The sequence below is a fragment of the Cydia splendana genome, chromosome 2 (assembly GCF_910591565.1).
Source record: "Cydia splendana chromosome 2, ilCydSple1.2, whole genome shotgun sequence".
In the NCBI taxonomy this organism is placed as follows: Eukaryota; Metazoa; Arthropoda; class Insecta; order Lepidoptera; family Tortricidae; genus Cydia; species Cydia splendana.
Genome location: NC_085961.1, coordinates 15,822,864 through 15,845,562, shown reverse-complemented (window position 1 = coordinate 15,845,562; position 22,699 = coordinate 15,822,864). Strand labels below are relative to the sequence as shown.

At 35.3% G+C, this 22,699-nt stretch overlaps 1 protein-coding gene across 1 annotated transcript; it reads right to left on the bottom strand.

The window, feature by feature from the left end:
• Window positions 1-12,867: 12,867 nt before the first annotated feature.
• LOC134804654 (serine protease inhibitor-like) lies at window positions 12,868-14,203 on the bottom strand. Its single transcript, XM_063777769.1, has one exon. The coding sequence runs from the start codon at window positions 14,082-14,084 to the stop codon at window positions 12,888-12,890; it is 1,197 nt and encodes a 398-aa protein (XP_063633839.1). The 5' UTR covers window positions 14,085-14,203; the 3' UTR covers window positions 12,868-12,887.
• Between the last annotated feature and the right edge of the window lie 8,496 nt (window positions 14,204-22,699).

Genomic DNA, 22,699 nt, shown 5'->3' with positions numbered 1-22,699 from the left:
AGATCCCACAGGTAGTTTTTTTTCACGTAGACTGACATATAGGTATTTTAACGTTAAACATTTTTTTCTTGACTCATTTGTCACACACTGTGTTGTGCCAGATTTAGCAACACAAAAGGAGGTTGACTCACAGCCTAATAGCGGTATTTCCTCCACTTCGATACTAAGTGGCAAGTGCCACTTGCACCATTCCACTAACCCGGTGTTAACCGGTGAAACCTGGAATTACCATCGTTACCAGTTCAATTTGACACTGGGTTAACGGTTTAACCACTTAATCCCGGGTTAGTGGGATGGTGCAAGTGCTGTGGTTCAGTCGCGTCCAATTGTGAAGGTACCTATGTACAATGAAAATGGAAATCATCACCACTAAAATCGATTATATGGCAGGTAAATCAAAAATCGTAAATAATCGTTTCTAATTTGCATTGCCACAACCCTGTTCTTTTTGACATATGTCACCCTACCCTTCGAGTTTGAATACCTACTTAATATCGAACGAATTATATGACAGTTGCGGCTGACTCTAGTTTGTTCTTACGAGTAGATAAAAAAATACCTGCGTTTCCGTGACATGCATAAAAAACGTTTTCATTTACCTGGCGCCATTTGACGTTTGTTTATTTTTTAATTAAGTATGTACTAGTATAAAATTTGTTTGTATTCTTGTTTATAAACTAAGTATAGCACCACTTTCTTGTGAAATGAGCATCAAGATAATTCGGAGGGTACGTGATATCCCCGACAGAGAATCGATGCCGCAATGCTGATCGTAACATGCGGTTCGTGAACACATCATAGAGAGCTTACTTATATTATGCGTGTAAGATATAACAGTGTATGTATCTGTAGGTACATGATGATGATGATGATGCATTCCTGTTATCCCTCATTAGGGACATAGGGCTCGCAGAAGAATCCTCCATTTGTCACGATCCTGAGCGGCTTCTTCCAGCTCTTTCCAGCCGAGTCCAGTTGAGCCAGCCTCTTTCTCAACTGATCGCCTCCATGTAGTACAAGGCCTCCCCGACCGCCTACTGCCGGCCGCATGCCAGCGGAGACCCTGCTTGGCCAGATGGCTGTCCGGCCTACGGAGTACGTGTCCGATCCAGCGCCATTTCCTTTCGAGGATTTTCCTTCCTATGGGTTTCTGTTCCGTCATCTGCCATAGTCTGACGTTTGAGATGGTTCGCGGCCAGTAGATCCCCAGAATGCGCTGCAGGCATTTCTTCACGAACACCTGCAGACGATTGGTGACATCTTTCCTCACAAGCCATGTCTCGCAACCGTACAGCATGACCGACTTGACGTTGGAGTTGAACATCCTGATTTTCGTACGTCGAGTTATCACGATGGACGTCCACACAGGCTTCAACTGCGCATATGCTGCTCGCGCCTTGTTGATGCGCGATTCAACATCGCTGTCCGCTCCCCCTGAAGGGTCGACCACACTCCCTAGGTACGTAAATCGCTCTACTTGCTCAACTACTTCACCGTTGACATATACTGCCGCTGCATCCATTTTCGAGCAGTTTATGCGCAGTCCTTCGTCCGCAGCAAACCCCGCAAGGTCATTGGTCTTGGATTGGAGATGTTCGCGTGACGTTGCGAGTAAACAAAGATCGTCGGCAAAGTCAATGTCTTCGAGGCTTCCTCCATTCACCCACGGGAGCCCCCTCCTCTCTTGGCTTGTTACTCTGCGCATCACGTCGTCCAAGACAATGAGGAACAACAACGGCGACAGCAAGCAACCCTGTTTCACCCCAGCCGTGACAGGTATACGGTCTGACAACTGCCCTTTATGCATAACTCTACAAGAGGAACCCATATAAAATTTTGTATAATTTTTATGATCTTATCTGGTATACCTCTTTTCCTCAGTATGCGCCATATACTTGCCCACTTGACTCTGTCGAACGCCTTCTCGAAGTCCACAAACAGAGTGAAAAGTTCGCTGCGCATTTCATTACACTGCTCCAAAATCATACGTAAGGTACATAATTAGCCATTATAACACGTGTGTGATCCTATTCCTCTACTTAGCACCTATGTACTTCATTAAGAAACACAATGGGTGCAATTTCTAAATATATTCCCCTATTACATTATATGTATAGGTATACCTACTGTATGACATCTACATGTGTATGTATGTATTACAAATATACTATAATAATCTTTATACACTATCCTATCTTAAACTTTAACCAAGTTCTACAAACACTATAGTAAATTACAGGCTTAGGTTCAAATGGTCGCTAACTATTAAGTACCTACCTACTTAATAGTCATCGCTGTATTGCATCGATAGGTACAAAAGGCATTCTGATTGCCCTTTACGAATAACCATTGCCTACATTAGTCATTTAATGCTATTCTATGATAATATATGGCCATGCCACGCCAGTGATGTGCAAACGCATTAGGGCCCTATCACACTTGCGATTTGCGAGGGAGTTGAAAGCGAGGCGAGCGCGCAACGATCTCGCCGCGAGCACGTAACGATTTCGCCGTGAGCGCACACCGTATTTTCAAAGAATCCTGGGATTAGTCTAATTTCCTCTGAATGAAATATATTATGTATAGTTTAAATTTACTATGTTTTTCGTACTGAACAGAGCAATATAATAATTAACAGAGTGCAGTACAATAATGAGATATAACCTAGGTAAGATACTTTTATTATTGTCTTGCACCCTATATCTGTATTCTGTTAATATCCCCGATGCAGTGGAGTACTTATGTCTATACAGTATTAGGTTTATCAAAACTGCGGCCAGAAAAAGGAACTCTTTGAATTACTTTTTGTTTTTTAATGCACCGATGTTTGGTTGTGGTCTTGTAATTTGGTACAGACATTGGGTAGGTTATCAGTTAAAACTAGTCAAACGTAGTTACCTCTCTAATCCTCTGTTTAGCAAAGACAACATTGCACCAGCTTCAAGTTTCACCACATGCGAGCTAGGCAAGATGGGATGGTGATGAAGTAACAGCTTTGTTGATCTGTTTGTAAAATGGACGGTCAATTGAATGACATTTTATTAATAGCTTTGGTTGCGTGTGTCTAACTGTCGCAATAGATTTAGCGGATAGTGATTGGTATGGTATCAGTGTCATACACAGTCAGAATAACACATAAACTACGTTTGTAAAAAACTAAGATCGGTGCTGGCAAAATTTGCAGTGTTAAAATTTAAAATACCGTACAAGATACTCAGAATGTTATATCTGGCGCTAGCACAATCCATTATTGACTATGGATTAAGTAGTTACGGTAGAACGTATAAAACATACATAAATAAAATATATAGACTACAGCTAAGTTTATTAAAAACGATCGTCCCAAATAATGTAAGAGGAAAAATAGACAGCCATGAAGAATTATTACAATATTGTAAAATTATTAGTATACACAAGAAAATTGATATGGCAATAATCAATGAGGAGATTATAAACCTAGGAAGTCTAAACATAAAATGTAGACCTCAACATTTACGAAAGTTATCCTATTTGCCTCGATTTGTCCTACCAAAGTGTGTTAATACATATGGGAAACGACGATGGGAATATTTGTTACCACATACCCTAAACGAACTACCCGAAGTAACTTATAATAATATAAGTAACAACCCACATAAGTGTAAACAAATATTGAAAGCCCTATAGTTAAGTAAATTATATGTATACGTCACACTTACAGGAATATCTCATATCACGAAGACAGGGCACTTGCGGAATCTAGACTCTAACACCTCACAATAAGAAACATGATTGCCGACTTCGTGAAATGAAATACTCCATAGCTTAATATAATATTAAGAGTAAATAAGAGCGATTACAGCGGCAGTTAAGCCTCAGGTCAGGGGGCTTTGTTCGCTGTCATAATTCTTTGAATGTATGTAAATATTTTGTGTTAATAAATAAATGAAAAAAAAAAATATCTCTTCTGTACCCGGAGGTACTGATCATGCTGGAACCTAACTTCTGGATGTGGCTTACATTGTCTATATAACCTATCCCTAAACGTAATAACGCTGTAAACCTTAAAACTGCTTGTATGTACATTCAGCAGCAAAAGTTGCTAAGCGGGCCAGGTGTTCAAAATTATCTTGACGCGACTTTATTGTTAAGAGAATAATAGCGGTTCGAGGTAATCACCTCGCCCGCTTAGCAATTACTGCTGCAGACTATCACAATTGTGGGCATTTGTATTCTTTACTATTGAACAGAAGAAGCAGATGCCGAGGAAAGTAAATCTGGTAAAAATAACAAAACAATCATTATAGAATACTAGCTTTTACCCGCGACTTCGTCTGTTTGGAATGATGATAATGATTGATTAAAACTACTCTATATCCTCTCCCGGCCCTTAAACTATCTCCATACCTAACGTTCAGCGGTTTAAGCGTGAAGAGATAACAGACAGACATACAGAGTTACTTTTGTATTTATAAGATTCGCCTTGATAAGTATCACCTGTAAGCTAGTAATGGGAATTGGGAGTTTGTTAAAAAAGTCCTAAAGCCATAATGTGCCAATAACAGCAACTTCTAAAATTTAGACATTACGCAGGATAACTATTTCTTATTTTTCAGTTTTGCCATTTAAGCCATTTCACTGAGTAGGTAGGTACTTAATACAATATACGCGCCTATAGAATTCTAATTTGCTTTTTAAATGTTTTGTCTCTATCTGCCCTACTTTCTGTTAGTACCGTGTGTCAATTCATTCTTTGGTAAATTCCTTCTAACGTTATTGGTATTTCATACACTGATTTTTGACAAGTTATGCTTTACATAAAGGAGAAAGAAGAAGTTCACTTCGCGTTGCTAACAGAATTGATTTATTTAATTCGGATTCCGGTGTAATAATTTTAATTACAGGATTACAAACAAATATAAATTAATATTTGTAAGTAGCAATAATTTTCTTTTAACTTTTAGCTTTTTCAGTACATATCCTGCCCACTTTTGGCCGCTTTAGGAATTTAACTTATAGTAATTCTTAACTAATTGTAATTGCACTTAACTGCTTTCTGGTGTAATGGCGATGCAGAAATAGTAGGCGCAAGTAGGTACAACTACTCGTCAGAATAAACTGTTTTAGTTTGAAGATAATATTCCGAACATATTGAAACGAAGAGGGAATAATACTAAAATTCTTCGCCTTTCGCCTTCAATTTCAGTTTAATCTTTTGATTTATATGCGATTATTAAAATAAACTGAAAAACACCTACCTACTTCCATTAAAGTCCCAATAAAAAACAATCTGACAAACAAGCACAGTAGATAAAAATAACATATTCAAAATGCAAAGTCCTTTTAAGACTGGCTTATCAGAAGATTAATCTCTCACGACACGACACGTTGACATCCTGGCATGAATGAGAAGTGGGTTGAGGATTTTTCCCTCCAAGTGCCAGGTTCGTGACTACGCGGGTCACTAGCGTCGCCAACGATTAGTTGACTATCCTTACTCGCAAATTACATGATTTACATACCAATTTTAAACTACAGTGACATCACGATGATATCTAAATGGTGTAGTATCGTGCATTTCACTCGTACTTGTCCGCACATGACATTATTCTTATGTCAGTATTCGTGTGTACATTCGAATTGGCCTGTTAGATACAACTACCTAATTGAATATTTTTTTTGGGGCTAGGTCGATCTGTGTAAGATTGGCCCCAAATGTTGAAATTAAAGTAAATTGTTATTACCTATTTCTCTACTGTATGTTTTCCATCTCTATAGGTACCTATAACATACTGTCTGTAAACTACCTGTAGGTACGTTATAGGAAATTGCTCGGGTACTGGTTCGGCTAAAGGCATGCGCTTATAATAGCCACACTGATCTGCGAAATTGCATGGAGAAATTATAAATGATTTCATTGATAAAGTCGCCATGCACTAAGCACAGCTGACTTAGGAATCGCCGTACCTACTTTTGATTAGAGCCGAAACGTCCGAGTGTTTCAATGGCAAGAACAGTCAAGGTTCGGAAATGCGCGTTTGGCGGTCAAAATACGGGCTGACAAAATATTACTTTGTACATATGCTTACAAGTGGTGTGTGCGCTCGTACTCATATACATACTTGCATTTTAAAGTCCAGCGACAACATTGTCGCTCGCCTCTCGCTGTTTGTTGACTAGCAACCAATATAATGCCATCGTTATGGCTTACTCCGTAATACCTATATGATTCTAGTATGATGATATTGATCATTTGTTTAGGTTGTTTTAACTGACACCTCCACCTCCAATTTTCTCTTATTTGTATTGCTTTTGTACAGTTGGTCCCTTCCCATGGACATTTTACCCTCAAAAAATATGTTAAATTAAATCCGTTATTACATCAATCTAATCAATAAATATACGATGAAGATGACGTCGTTGAGATAACTTTACGAACAGTACAAATATATGACAGCAATATTCCTACATGTAAGTGTTATTGCTTTTATTTTAATTAAATTTTAAAAGTCAAGAGCATCCTCGTAAGGTTAACATGGCTGTTAACTATGCATTTACTTCGTGACAAGGTTTCATATATATGTTTTTCGGAAGTATATTCGAAAAACTGTTTATGTATGTAAGTACCTACCTTGCATTTAATAGTACATTAAACACCTGGGAAATAGGGAAATGCGAGACTAGTGTTATATAGTTAAACCAAGTTAAGATGGCAGCGATTTTGATAGCCCAGACTGCAAGTGTTATTTTAAACGTCAAACTTCTATGAAATTATTAGGTTTAAATAATACTAACAATGTTATATTCTGACCTAACTAATAATTATAATGTATAATACCTACTCGTACGAGTAGTAAGGTAGAGCCTTGTTTGGATTCTGTTTAATTAAATTACCTATAGTTTTTGTTGGCATTTATTATTCGTTCACTAACAATCTCATAACAATAGATACTCGTAAAAGCTAGGATTGTTCTTCAATTCAAGCCTTGAAATATCTTTTTAACTGAAATTGTGCCCAACAATGCATAACAAGCGGTAATGACATCAGAAAAGTAATTCAATCGCGAAGTAAATTCCAAACTAAAACTATGTAGGTACCTATTATGATTTTCCAATACCTACAATGTTTTCCAGTAAGTAAGTAAATTGTTTAATATTATGACTAATCATGAGTTTACGGAAAATACTGAACCCCACTCGAATCAATACATATTTTTTACCGCCAGTAATTTGCTCGTAATGTGAGACCACGATTTACGCAAATTACCTAACCTGATGAGACGCCATTTGTAATTGTAACGTTTGTAGTGGTTAATACAATTACAGTAATAGCTGTGGACGGGTTCGGGTAGTAATCTTTACTAACATTGGATTTTGTTTCGGAGTTTCTAGGTATTGATTAGTGATGCAACGAAAAGTTCTTTTACGAGTAGCATTTTCTTACTTACTTACTGGACTACCATCAGCAAATACAAAGGGTATAGCCGGGTAAGCATGGCCAAACTGCCCTTAGCGAAAAGAATAATTTCCTTTTACTGGAGTATTAACCTATATAATATATGTAGTGTTTTCACCAAAAATTAAGCCTCAAATGCTTCAGGTTTAAAAAAAAATGCATAAAAAGAAAAAAACATTTTTATTTTATTACAGCCAAAGTACTAATCCGATTTCTATGTAATTTGGGTATGTTGTATATACAATTAACGTCGCTTTCTGTAAAAATTAATATTGAATTATCTCTTGAAAAAATAGTAAAAAATTGAGTTGAAAATTTTCAGAAAAATTAAAAAATACGTGCGAGATTGCAACAGGTATCAAATTTACATATTTCATGTAGAATTTAATAATGTTTAACATACTTATATTTTTTTCAAAAGTTAAAACGGGATTAACAGTTTGAAAAACTCGAATTTGTAACATCCCATAATACTCTCTCTTCATACCATGGTCTAATAAAACATGGTCTTCTATTCCCAGAGTGACACGGGCCTACGTCACAATAACATTGCCACTTTATTTCAACATAACATGTTACATGGGTACATTATACCTATGGTTAATAAGTTAAAATATTTCTTTATAATATTATAATTTTCATTTATATGTATTTAATCTTAAATTTTACAATAACACGTCATTTTTAATTATTCGTTAGCAATATCTTCCGATTCACGAAAGAAATTTCAGACGTTCGGGTAATTCTGTTTACATTACTGGCAACACAGGATAGCGCTGTCACATTTGACAATTCTGATCTAGATAACTTCACGCCCTGACCGTCATCCTTGTCGAACGCAGTCGCAGTGTTTTCCAAACTTTTCACGTCGTAAGCTTGGTAATTAATGTGTAACTGTGAATTAGTTTTTCAAACGTTTGTCTTGTATAGATAAATAAAGTTTAATTTAATACATTAGATTGGTTTTATTTTACTATGTTTCTACGTGAATAACTTAAAATTAATGCCGTTAAAATAATTTTCACCGTTGGTTAAAATTCTCCCACATTTTAAAGTTTGAGAACCTGTAAACAGCATGATGACGTAGGCCCGTGTCAGTTAGGTCATACGCGAATCTCGGAATAGAGTACCAGGCGGACTATATTATTATACCATGCTTCATACAAGCAAAGCTAAGTAAACAATAAACGAATGAAGTATGTTGTGAACGCAATCTTTACTAATTTGAATTTAGAATGTGACGTATTGCACTATAAATGCTTTCATGGCTATATTGGCTACGGAGTACGCATTTTTTAATATCCCATGCCTGCATACATATGTTCGTATTATTACGTAGTTGTATCAACGATTAAAATTGTAGCAATATCACAGCCGGCGTAATTTTAGTTCATTTAAGAAAATCATATTTACCCATACCTCTCGCGTTCAGATTTAATTGTGTCCCATAAAGTCAGAGCACTTTGAAGACACTAACTTCTAATAGGTAAGTAGGTCTCTCAATACCTATTACAAGATCAAGAACTTGTTTCTGAATTAATTAAATAATACCCACTGTATAAATTACAATTATGACTTTTAATAAAACAATCTTTAAATAAAAATAGTCCTTAATCATCATCACTATCTGATTGGATAGTCACATTTAAGCCGTCATTAATTCTCTGAACGTCGTACGCTCTAGCTGCACACAGCTGCACAGCCATGGAGTTTAAGGACCGCACTCAGTAAAATAAGTCGCGTTCTAAATTCAAATTGAGTTGGGAATATACTTGTAACTTTCTATTGTAATAACGTACAAGTTATTTTGTATGAAGAGAAAGTATTATGGGGTGTTACAAATTCGAGTTTTACACACTGTTAATCCCGTATTTATTTTTTGAAAAAAATATATGTTAAACATTATTAAATTCTACATGAAATATATAAATTTGAGAACTGTCGCAATCTCGCACGTATTTTTGTTAATTTTCTGAAAGTTTTCAACTCAATGTTTTACTATTTTTTCAAGAGTTAAATCAATTTTATTTTTTTAGAAAGTGACCTTAATTGTATATACAACTTACCCAAATTACAAAGAAATCGGATTAGTACTTTGGCTGTAGTAATAAAATAAAAATGTTTTTCCTTTTTTTGCACTTTAAAACCTGAAGCATTTGAGGCTTAATTTTTGGGAAAGCACTACATATACTTATAGGTTAATAATCCAGTACAACGAAATAAATTTTTTCGCTCTGGTGACAGACAGACGGACGGACGGACGGACGGACGGACAGCGGAGTCTTAGTATTAGGGTCCCGTTTTACCCTTTTGGTACGGAACCCTAAAAATCACGTTTGTTGTATGGGAGCCCCATTTAAATCTTTATTTTATTCTGTTTTTAGTGTTTGTTGTTATAGCGGCAACAAAAATACATCATCGGACGGACGGACGGACGGACGGACGGACAGCGAAGTCTTAGTAATAGGGTCCCGTTTTCCTTTTGGGTACGAAACCCTAATTATCTTAAGTTTTCGGAATTATTGAAGTGAAAATTTCTTTAGCGGCGCTGTGCACTTTTTGAGGTGGGGAAAAAATATTAAACTCGAGACTGCGTAACGCGTAACGCGTAAGGCGTAACCCCTGCTGTTTCGTTTTTATTCACCAAAGAACTTTAGTCATAACGTATCATAATCAGGCCAATTATTTAAAACTGGACTTTTATATTAAGCAATAAAGCTGAATGTTCTAATCTTGTACGGGCTGAAATACGAGGATCTCACATTTACATTCTAACTTTATATCACTCCAATAGAATTCAATAAAGCTACATCTTGATGAAATCGCTAATAAAAGTGAACTCTATTACTGGTGAATAAAACTCAAAATATCATGACCAAATTAATTTAGATGCGAGGTCTGCAAGGTAACCTTACAATTTATATTCGAATTTTAAACAATTAACGCTACAAATTTAAGCTCACTGGCCAGCAATTTCGGAACTAAAGTTTTTCAATAGAAAGGAGGATGGGTCAATTATACATACTGCTGCAGACATTTTGGACTAGTCATTGAGTTTTCACTTCTGTCGGCACTCCCGGAGTGCAACCCGTTGTTTTTATTTTATTATAACACAATCCTGTCGCCAAATTTCATTCTTGTAACTCAAAGTTGTACCAAGTAGGCTTTTTAACTGAAGGTTTTTGTAGGAAATATGCGTCACATACAGACGTATTTTTTGCCTGAATTTAGATTTTTTTACAGCTTCAAGAACTAGCAGACCTGAAAATTTGATGTTAAGAGGGAGTTTCATACTACATTACCTAGTTTCAAAACGGTACTAATTATTTCAAAACGGTATTAATTATGTAGTTCGTCTTCCACGAACGTTGACCGAATCATAAGGAAGCAAGAACATGACATATCATCTAAGAATGCCTATTAAGTGGTACAAATGTAATTGATATCTTAATTGCTATCATAAGTGATGCCAACTTTAATTATAACCGGTTCCAATGCCATCTTATAGGCACACTATACATACAGTGTCAATGATGAGTACATTTATTTCCTTATAAACTAAGTATTAAAACTTATAAACCTGTTAGGTACAAGGTTTTTTTAACGCGGTATTTTACACGATGCACGGGAATTTTATTGTATTCTGATTACTTCAAATAAATATTCCTTGGGATTACAAAATCGTCAAAATAGGCCTAGATCAAATTAGGTAGGTTTCTCATCTTTCTTTATGTATTTACTCGTAAGTAAATCTTCTGAATAAGAATATGGATTAAAAAAAAATCAGGACTGTATTTAAATTAAATCAAAACACAAAACGAGTGTTTTGTAAAAAGTTACTTAATAGTAGTTAATTTAGTAACTAAAGTATGTTTGTTATTACTTTTTTTATTTACGAATACCTAGTGAATTTCCGCCACAATACTAAAGCAGGCCACGACGAGCCTTCCAAATGGATGCCGTTACAATGGATTCATCCAAATGGACGGCATCCTAACATTAAACATTGTACGTTTTTGACATTCACGGACCGATTTTGGATTGCAGCCACGCTATATGGACTGTTGGAAGGCTCGTCAGTGGCCACCTTAAGTATTGCATTTTTCAGTCGGCTGTACATAATTTTCCACGCAAACATGTACAGTTTATACTCGTATTATGTCACAATTATAGTCATAGTACATACATGCTGGAATGTCCTTCACTAAGTACGTATTTATTTGAGTCATTTATTTTACAAACGGCAGCAGGATCCTATGAAATAAATCAAGTGGAAGTTTTATGTTTCTTAGTATAGTTATGTTCTCTTGGCTATGTTATGTATATTATGGGCTAAGTAGTTTGGCAGTCTTTCATTTGTTCATTTAATTTTATTTCATTAACTCGTTAAGTACTTTTAAAAACTATAATGACAATCTTAATATTTTTTTTGTGTTAAATGTAAATTATCAATAAGTATAAGCTTTGATTACCAGAGTTACTATAGCTTTGTTCTCCAGCATCGGACCATCTTGAATATAGGTATCATTGCGTTGTCCCCAAATTAACGCAGATAATTATGGTAAAAGTTTTTCTCTATATATTATATTATATTAAATATTTACAAGACCCAGCTCGCACCGAATATTTTATTAGGTATACAAATCAATCTATATGTAGATAAAATAATAAATAGCTAATACATACTTATAGGTATGTCTACTCATGTTATTTATACTCCGAATTTAAATAGCCTAATATTTTCAAAGATAACGTTTTGACCCCACAACCACTAATAATAGTATTCATGATAGATGACGGTGACAAAATATACTTAGGAATCTCGGTAGGTATTCAAATTCTGCTTTCTGACCGGCTCTAGATGACAGTTATTAATACATACATAATAAATAACACTTTATAAGGCATGCAGTATTTTAGGGTTCTGTAAACAAAATGGCAAAAAACGGAAAACTTCGTCAGGACTTATTAGAATTGTTATTGTTAAAATATAGATTATTATTATTACTCGTAAGTTGGGGGCACTCCATACATTTGTAACTAAATGTACGAAAAAATGGCTAATATCTGCTTGAGGCACATTATTCGACAGGTCTTCAAATAAATAAAAATGATGAATGTAATTTTTAAAATTAAGTAGTCGCTTAAATAGCTTGCAATAACAATAACAGGTAAGTTCGCATTTGCCTGGAAAATAGGCTCTTTTCTATGTACCATTTTTATGCAATGACGTGCACTACGGAACCCTCTACTTATCCTTATTCGCACGAGCGCTTTTACAATGCGCGTTAAAAAGCGTTTCGCGCTAATGAGGCCTAAGTCATATTAATGTCAAATTATTAAATTATGATATGTGTCACCCTTCCGACTAAGTCGTACAATTGTGGAATTCCCCACTTTTATCACCGTTGTTCTCAACCATTAAAACACAATTAAATTAAAATACTTTAATTCACACAACAGCAGGGTCATTATACACACCGGCAAACAAGATAACATTTGATTTCCTATGTGTGATCATGAAAATAAACTCTTTGTTAGCCTCAAACCGCTGGGAAAGAAACCGATTCTCTAACCCAACCACTGTAGCTGCGGCGGCAACTGTACCTTCTTCTCTCACATCTATTTCTACATTTTGAATTGTTTTAGACACAAATAAAGGACTGTCAGAAATACCAGGCAACTGCGCCTTCTCGCTGTCGAAAATTGTATGAATCCCGGTATATTTTAAAGCAGGAATTAAATCAATTTGAGAAGACACTTTGAAACGGGGAATAAACACATCGATTTCCGGCCGTTTATCGTCTCTTTTAAAGTCTGTTATCCAGTCTAATGGTGACGTAACTAAATTGCTTAGTAGTGTTTTCAGTGGCATTCCTTCGAAAGGTAAGAGGATCAACATTGAGAATTCTTCATGTTTCCCATATGTCATTTCAAGGATCTGTGCTCCTATTGAGTTTGAGTCTCCTACATTGTGAGATGCTTTGTGAAACATCATGTTTACTCGTCCAATTGTTTTCCCTTGGCCATTGTAAAAATCTTCTTCTCTTGTTGCGGTTGGATCGAAAGGATGTGTCCAATTTGCTTTAAAGTACAAAGCGTCTACTATCAGCAGCCTTAAATCTCTAAGAAATTCTTCTTTCACTGCGTTTCTTATTTGTCCCTCTGTAGCAACACAAATATAGTAATTTATATCATGAGCCAGTCTGGTAGTGTTGGTAATATCAACAGAATATACACCTGTTCTGTACATGTTAGCTGCTTGACAAAACTCTTGGTGTATCTCTAATGAACATTCGGGGAACAAGGCTGCTTGTTTATGAATCACGAGATCAGGGTCGTTGCTTCTTAAAATGCTTTCCGCCGCAAGATGTAACTCTTGAGTTGCCCTCAAATCCTGAGGTAGCTGTAGTTCCTTCATTAGTTCCTGGAAGGTGTCCCCTGCCGATCCTTCGGCGAGTAGCGAGAAGACGCTCCATACTGATAATGGAGAAACAGCAAAATTTTGCCGCCCAAAGTTCTCTTGGAAAGCATATGCGTTATCTAGCAGTCTCAGAGCGAATTGATTAATGGGTGAGAAGTCGACCCGATCGTCGACCGGAGCGGTGACCACCAGGCTCGTGCACGCGGCTATTATGACCTTCCACATTTCGCGCGGCTTAACGCCACGATGCTTACCGCAATACTGTTAGGCCGTACGCGATTCTATCAATTTCAATGGGAGGTTTCTCACGTGCGGCGCCCACAATGAATATCGTTTAAGTGGTTAGGTAATACAACGTGTGTGATTTAAGAGTACTATTTATACGATGACTATCGGGAGGCGCTTGTTTCGAAATTCTAGCTAAGTAAAGGCATTTTAAAAGTCTATTTGTTATCGATTTTCTACGTCACATTGAATTGTACGCCAGTTGCGTCCCAATTTGGCGTCCAAGTGCATACGACTTCATTTGAAATAAGCTCGATTATACCAATATACATATTGTTTTGACATTGCATTGCATAGGTAGGTACTCGCTAAGTTTTATTTATATACTTCTACGACTATTAGATGACAAAATTTTATTACATACAGGGTGGCAAAAAATATGTCAACAAAGATTTTTAAACTGCGGCATATTGTGCATAATTTTAACAAATGTTTGCGATAGTGTGTCAAAGCTAGAATATTTTGAAGATATTACGTTTTATTTTAGTTAAATAATTGTAGTTATAAGTTTTAATTACATTTTGTAAAATACCTATAGGTAAGAAAAATATTCCTAAAAATATGTTGTCAACGTATTTTTGGGCCAACCTGTATTTAGTATTATTTAGCGATTACATTGTTTATTTAAGCATGAGAAGTTTTAATTATATTAAGCGTGTAAAAATTTAGATACTTAAATGTTTTTTCACTTCTCATGCTCAAAAAGTGCACCTTTATGTCGTGCGTAGACGACATAAAATCGCATTTTATGCTCTAGAGCATAAAGTAAAATCATCTATTACGATCCATATTGACTTAGCAATAAAGTCCAAATTCTGCCATACAAACTGCCAGCCCTGCCAGCCTGCTCTCCCGATCGGCGTGCCCCGCGCCTCCGACCGGCCCAAGAACAATTTTCTTTAGTCTTGAATAAATACGTTAAAATTGCCTCGGGTAAAAATGGGTCACTTTATGCCCTTGTTGTACAATCTACTATTTTTACTTCTCATGCTCAAAAAGTGCACCTTTATGTCGTGCGTAGACGACATAAAATCGCATTTTATGCTCTAGAGCATAAAAGTAAAATTTTCTTCTAAGACTAAGGTAATCGGTCTCAACAGCCAAACAGTTAAAACATATTGCACAATTTTACTGAGCAATAAAATTGTGTAGATGACAAAACTTGTTATATTATTTTATTTTTGCTACAATTTATTAGAAATCCGTATTTTCTGTCATTAAATTTAGTAAATCACATAAAATAGGAGTCGATTATCGTTCAAAAATGCTCCGAAATGTTTGACTTGGCAGAAAACCAAGCGATCACATGAAACTGAAACTCTGATCACATGTTGAAAATTAAAAAAAAAAAATTAAAAAGTTAGTTGGCGGGAATTGGTTATGTATTATGTTCTTTCGCTTTACGACAATTTCGTGGTGTGAATTGCCGTGAAAAATATAATTTATTTTCCTCGCAATCGAAGTGAAAAGCAGAGTGTACAACAAGGGCATAAATGTCCATTTTTACCCTCGTCTACTATTTTGGTCTTCGCTTCGCTCAGACCAAAAAATTGCCTCGGATAAAATTGGGTTACTTTATGCTAGTGATGTACCGACTATTGATTTGGCCGACTAGCCGACTAATCGGCGCTCGAGTGGCCGATTAGTCGGCCGACTAGTCTGCTAGTCGGCCAGATCATTAGTTTCGTATAAGTTCTGGTGAAAAACAATCGTTTTGCTCCTTTGATTGCGCTATTCGTCATACTTGACTAAAAGGTGTTCTCTACAGGTTCAAAGACCTATCACAAGATTCCTCGTTCAATTTCTGACCAACATACGATAACGATCAAACGGTCAATTATATAAACAAAAGTTTTCGTTTGCAGACTGAATATGTATTTTAGTAAAATAGACATAAAACATACGGTAAATATTGACTGTTGGTTTATTTTTTAGGGTTCCGTACCCAAAGGGTAAAACGGGACCCTATTACTAAGACTCCGCCGTCCGTCCGTCCGTCCGTCTGTCACCAGGCTGTATCTCACGAACCGTGATAGCTAGACAGTTGAAATTTTCACAGATGATGTATTTCTGTTGCCGCTATAACAACAAATACTAAAAACAGAATAAAATAAAGATTTAAGTGGGGCTCCCATACAACAAACGTGATTTTTGACCGAAGCTAAGCAACGTCGGGCGGGGTCAGTACTTGGATGGGTGACCGTTTTTTTTTGCCGTTTTTTGCATTATGGTACGGAACCCTTCGTGTGCGAGTCCGACTCGCACTTGCCCGGTTTTTATTTCTGTTTTTCTTTCACTAATAAAGTGCCGACTAATCGGCCATTTTTGCCGACTAGTCGCCGACTAATCGCCGACTACAAATGTGGCCGGATAGTCGGCTTTCCCGACCAGTCGGTACATCCCTACTTTATGCCCTTGTTGTACAATCTACTATTTTTTACAGTAAGATATATAGGTTCACCTTACCTACCTGTGACATTATTTCAGTACCTATAGGGAAAAGACAAGCCGGCAGCTAACAATGGTAACATAACTATGTACATGGAAAGTATTACTCACTTACACAACGAACACTGAGATTAACAAGATTTTAAGTTAGGCATGTTTTAATTACAATGCACGCGACTATCGTTGGATAGGTCAGCGCTTTTTCGCAGTTACGTACTATAAAAAGCTCGTATAGGTAAATTTTTTTGAACTGATCTTGTTCACTTACCTGTACTAACAATGGCATTGTCCTATTACAATCCTATTATCTGCTTTTGTTCTCGTAGGCGCCAACCAATTTACTTACAAAATAAGTTAGGAGTACATTGCATGTATATTGAATTCTAAACCTTATTTCTTGTTGAATGGGGTTAAAATGGTCTAAAAAGATAATATCATATTCAATCTTTTGGAAAGTCACATGCACCTTAGCCACGATAGGGACGTATTCTGGTGTTAAATAAAATATGTAGAAAGATAAAAATGTATAATTATTATACATATTAGTTAATGTCCACTTGCACTCGCATTGACCCACGGTCGCCACATAATTATTATCAAGTCCAGTAAAACGTAGCCAGGGTCGTTAAAATCACAAGGTACAAAATCCAATCGAAAGCAGGGAATGTCCGGTAAAACTTAGCCAAGTTGCGTAAAAGATCAGTAGGAATTGAATAAGAACACATGTACTGAACGAGCGAAAGCCAGTTAGACACTAAGATTTAAAACTACAATCATATCATAATGTGTCCCACAATTTGATAACAGGCCAGGTAATTTTTTTTATTGGTGTCTCGCTCGCTCTTTTATTACAATTGTAGTTAGGTATAGGTCAGAAAAAATTACCACTAAATAACATTCCGACATAAACAGATAAACCACGTGCTTATCAATTGCAACAATGCGAGTACGACCCTGGCGGCACATCTGTTATCTCTAAATGCAAAACGTGTGAATGTTATTCTTACCTTCAAAGCATTTTTATCCTTATGGTAAGAATATAGAGCCGAAAATATAATGGAATTTTATGGTATCTCATAGCTGTTTTTCTACTGAGTGTGTTCTTTTTGAGTGTCGATGGTTGTTAAATGCAAAAAAGTTAGGTTAGCCATTATTTAGTTAGTGTATTTTGTAGTCTATTGTTTTAATTCTCAAAAATTATTTACGGGGTCATAATTTAGAGTAACTTAAAAAATTTCTTAATTAATGATTACAGGAATAAATTCTACCTACTGGATTTACACATTGTAGTAATCAAGTCAAAAAAGTTCATGGATACTCTTAAAGCCAAAAATGTGATAGAAAATATAAATAATAATAATGATGACATTGAATTCTGACATGGACACAGCTTAAAAAAATACACATACAAAATTATGTCATTTATGGCTATTTAGAATTTAGCACGCATTTGATTGGATGAGTGTTGGCAAAAAGTAAATCTTCTTGCTGATGCTGCTGATATTCATGTAATATTGTTATTTTGATTGGAGTTTTTTAGTTTGGTCACGTAGCTAATTCCTGTTTTTGTCTAAATCAGTATAATTGGCAGAGTTGCCTTGTGAATCCTAATAAAATTAAGCATCTTACGAAATGATGTCATCACGGATATCAAGGTAAAAAGTTGGAACTTAGGATAAAAAAGTAACGGAACAGTTTATCAATTATCATATTATAGAAATCGTATATACCTACTTTATAATCTTTATATGAGGTAATAAATTCGGTCATGTACGGGTCTCCTAAGCTCATTTCAAGGTGTGTTTGCTATAATAATATATGTGTAGCGTAGCATACAATTGTGATTATGATTATGCACTAACAATGAGACAAGTGAACATTGGTAACCTGCTATTGGTGACTGGTATATATTTAAAATATAATTGTTCGTTCAAGCCTGAGGTTCAAGCAGATAAATGGTATGATTACCTAAATTTGAATGCAATTGCTATTTAAAAATATCAGACTATCCCGAGGAAGAATCCGGACTCCGGATTAATAACTTCGAGGAAATAAACGATTGTTTAAAAAGATAAAAAAATATTCGAGAAATATGTATGTAGAGACTAAATTTAGTTTTTCGAATGATGCTAATTGAATTATTGTGATTAACTAGCATTTATTTTTTTATGATTTTACCATAAATAGTTCCATATTGCTTGTTTATATTTTACAATTGTTCGAACAGGATGAGCATAACCAATTAAACTTAACACCAAAGCTGATAACTAAAGCCTGAGGTTCAAGCAGATAAATGCCTGAATGGTATGAATACCTAAATTTGAATGCAATTGCTATTTAAAAATATCAGACTATCCTGAGGAAGAATCCGGACTCCGGATTAATAACTTCGAGGAAATAAACGATTGTTTAAAAAGATAAAAATTTATTCGAGAAATATGTAGAGACTAAATTTAGTTTTTCGAATGATGCTAATATATTTAGCATAATTATCTAGCATTTATTTTTTTATATAGATAACTAGCATTTTTTTTATGATTTTACCTTAAACAAAATAGTTCCATATTGTTTGTTTATATTCTACAATTATCCGAACAGGATGAGCATCACCAATTAAACTTAACACCAAAGCTGATAACAGTGATAACTAAATAGGCATAATTCAGATTTCAACTAATTGTATGGCAGTACGCACATCAGCCCCTATTGTCAATCGTGCGAGGAATTTCACTACGCAAATAACGAATAATTCGGCCAAGTGCGAGTCGAATACGTTCACCGATGCAAATAATTCGCAACAACACTTTTTTTTAAGTACTTAATTTTCAAGTTTTATTTTATACATACATGATGATTTTGTTATGTCTGACCATACTCTGAGGGGTGATTATGTAGGCCATACTGTACAACTTTTCGTCTGGGTCCAACCCCGAAATCTCGAAAAAAATCCATAGAAAACATTGACGTATGATTCGCCGAAATAAACGAGGTACTAGATTTTTGCGCGTTCGGGGTTGGCTCCATAATAATAATAAAAGTTGTTCTGATGACCTACATATTCACCCCTTATAGTATTATGGTTAACTGGTCAGACATAGCAAAACCACTCTAGTGTATATAATTTAATAACACCAAGTTTGATGTTTATGTTTTACATTCCCGGAAAAACAGCAAATAGCAAACTACTTGTATGAGGGCCATGAGGGGCGCCTTATTATTTTTAGCTTTAATTACTTGACCGGCAATTCACCGGTGAGAGGTACATATAATTTGTTAAAACTTTAACATACGTAATTTAGTATGTACCTGCAGTTTTATTTTATTTTGCAAGTTTTAATATTGTAGGATTTAAATAAGTGTTAAAATACTGCCATCTAGTCAGTGTCGTAGAAATCTCCGAATGCTGGGTCAGAGCATTGTACCATAAGCCATGTACAATGCTGACGCTAGTCAACCAAATAATGTATGCCTTGATCGAGAGATGGCGTGGTGGTCAAATAATTACTTAACCCTTTACCAGATCAAAGACATATGTAACTCCGTATAAGATGAATAAAGTCTAAGAAAAAAACGTGCCTCGGAAATCAAGAATAAGTCATTCTCGGATAGATGGCGCACACACCTTTGGCCTATGGTCGGCTAGATGGCGTTGACGACACCGTTTTATATTTAACAATTTTAACACATAGGTATCAAGTGAATGAACATGGGTCAAAATGATATAAAAATAATAAAATCATTTATCCATATAGATACATTTTTACGATAGTTTTATACGTTTTCATTTTGAGTTTTAGTCGTGTGTCGATAGATGGCAGTAAATTTACTGTGACTACAAAATTTACTATGACAGGACCCCTCTATACTATCTATTCTCTTTGACCAGATTAAGGGATATATATGTCCCACATACGGAACTTCAAACATGTGTTCTATTTTCGATACATTGTTACTTGGGTGAATCAACTTTTAAATGTCCACATGATTATATTATGGATTTTTATTTTTATTTGTTAGTGTCCATATTTATGTATTTTATTTAAAAGATAATTTTCTCTTGTTTATGATTATGTATAAAGCAGAGCTGTTTCTTTAAGAATTTAGTGAATATGACGAAAAAAATACACCAGCCCAAATCTGCCCTGTCCCCTGGACCACTATCCAAAAGCATTTTTAAACATACTAGACATCAATTATTGTTTAAACAATTTTTTTAATTACTATAATTAAACAATGCTGTATAATTTTTTAACTTTATATATGGCATATACTCACGAAATTTCACAATATATCCCTAAAAATGGTCCCCATGGACAACTCTTATTTCACATAATCGGATTTTTTAAATTAAAACGCGAAATAGTTATAGTAATGTAAGAAAATTGCTCCTGCTACTTTGTTTTATATTGTGTTATTGTATCTTTAAAAAAATATGAACTGCTCTTTAATTTACAAAGAAAAAAATAAAGATATCTGTTTTTCAATTTAGGGACAACTTAATTGTCCCATAGACATATCTGGTTGTCCAATGGAAATATTAGTAATAAATCTTAAAGAGGGTACTAAATGAAACAAATTTAATAAAATATCAGAAAGCACCAACATATATATGTATGTTAGTGCTTTCTGATACTTTATTGAATTTGTTTCAGACCCTATAAAAAATCTTATCACATCGTTTTTATCCCAGAGACAACCAAAATGTCCTACGGACAACCACTTCCGTTGTCCAAGTGACTAGTTGTCAGAGGGACTTATCTAAAACTTTGAGCCGCATAATAAATACTAAAGATTTTTTGTGTTTATTTCACCCTTACGGTAAAATATATGTGAAATAGTATCTGGTACAATACAATTTATTGTAGTATGTTAAGTATTTATGTATTTATGCCAGTGGTCCGACGGACACATAATTAAGCCACCCACACTCTCCAACAGTACTCGACCGACTGACGCCGCGAGTTTCGTGTAATCAAAATGGCGAGTAGGCCTATCTGCTTACCAGAAACTTGAACTTGTCCTCCAGTATGTTGCTACGTTATAGTTTGAATAATCTCAGGTGAATTTTTCGGGCTCGGACCCTAATCTGTTAAACAAAAGATATTGTTTCCTTTATGCAGTGGTAACAATGCTTACTGCTAATAGCCCCGACGTAAGTTACGGGAACAAACCCATTTAAAAAGCAAATTTACCATTCTAATTATATGGTTCAAATTCTTGAATCAGCTCATTCGGAGATAACACGTTTTTGCTATCTCTAAAAACAAGACCATCCTAATTGTTCTCTGAACAAGCTGTCATATGAATTTGAACCTTAATACTATCACGATATTTTCTTTTTAAACGACATGGTTGCTTTGGCACGTGGCTGTAGACCGCTCTTAAAAGAAACAAAGGCTTTTGTTTAACGGATTAGCACCCGAACTCGAAAAATTCACCTGAGATTATTCAAACTATATATATATTTAGATTTCATAACTAATTTATGGTTGTCCATTTGACCTGCATGACGTGGATAATTCAAGGGACAAAATTTAAACGCAAGAAATTCATATAAAGTTACATGCAAATATAACAAATCGGTATGTTTTATTGATGATAGGTACTTATCCATAATAGTAGTTTATGTGACTGCTACATAATGCCTAATTATGTACAGTTACATACACTGCTTTATCTACACACATATTATAAACTTTCTATGATATATATTCACTAACCTCATATTACAGCCGACAATGGGGCACTTTAGTCTCTGGCGGAACTCGCGGATATGAGATGGCGTCTCCGAAATATCTTTATCGCACATTTTACACGAAACTTTTGTTATAGTTACTTTAAACTTTAAACAACAAAACAAATTATTTTTTACTTACAAACTAATTAAAAGATAAACTGTGCGTCAAATGGCGGCAAATGAAAACTTTTTTCACGCACGTCACGCATCCGTAGTTTTTTTTTAATTCAAAGACAAACTAGAGTCGGGGTCGATTACCATATCGTCCGGTACCAACTTACATGCAAGATTTGTCAATATTGTATGCAATTCTCATTTGATTTCGAATAAAACGTCATCTCGACTGATATTAGAATAGGGGTCAAATCAA

Bases quoted from the DNA above. Each gene is read 5' to 3' on its own strand.
- LOC134804654 (XM_063777769.1), bottom strand. From the start codon at position 14,084: ATGTGGAAGGTCATAATAGCCGCGTGCACGAGCCTGGTGGTCACCGCT.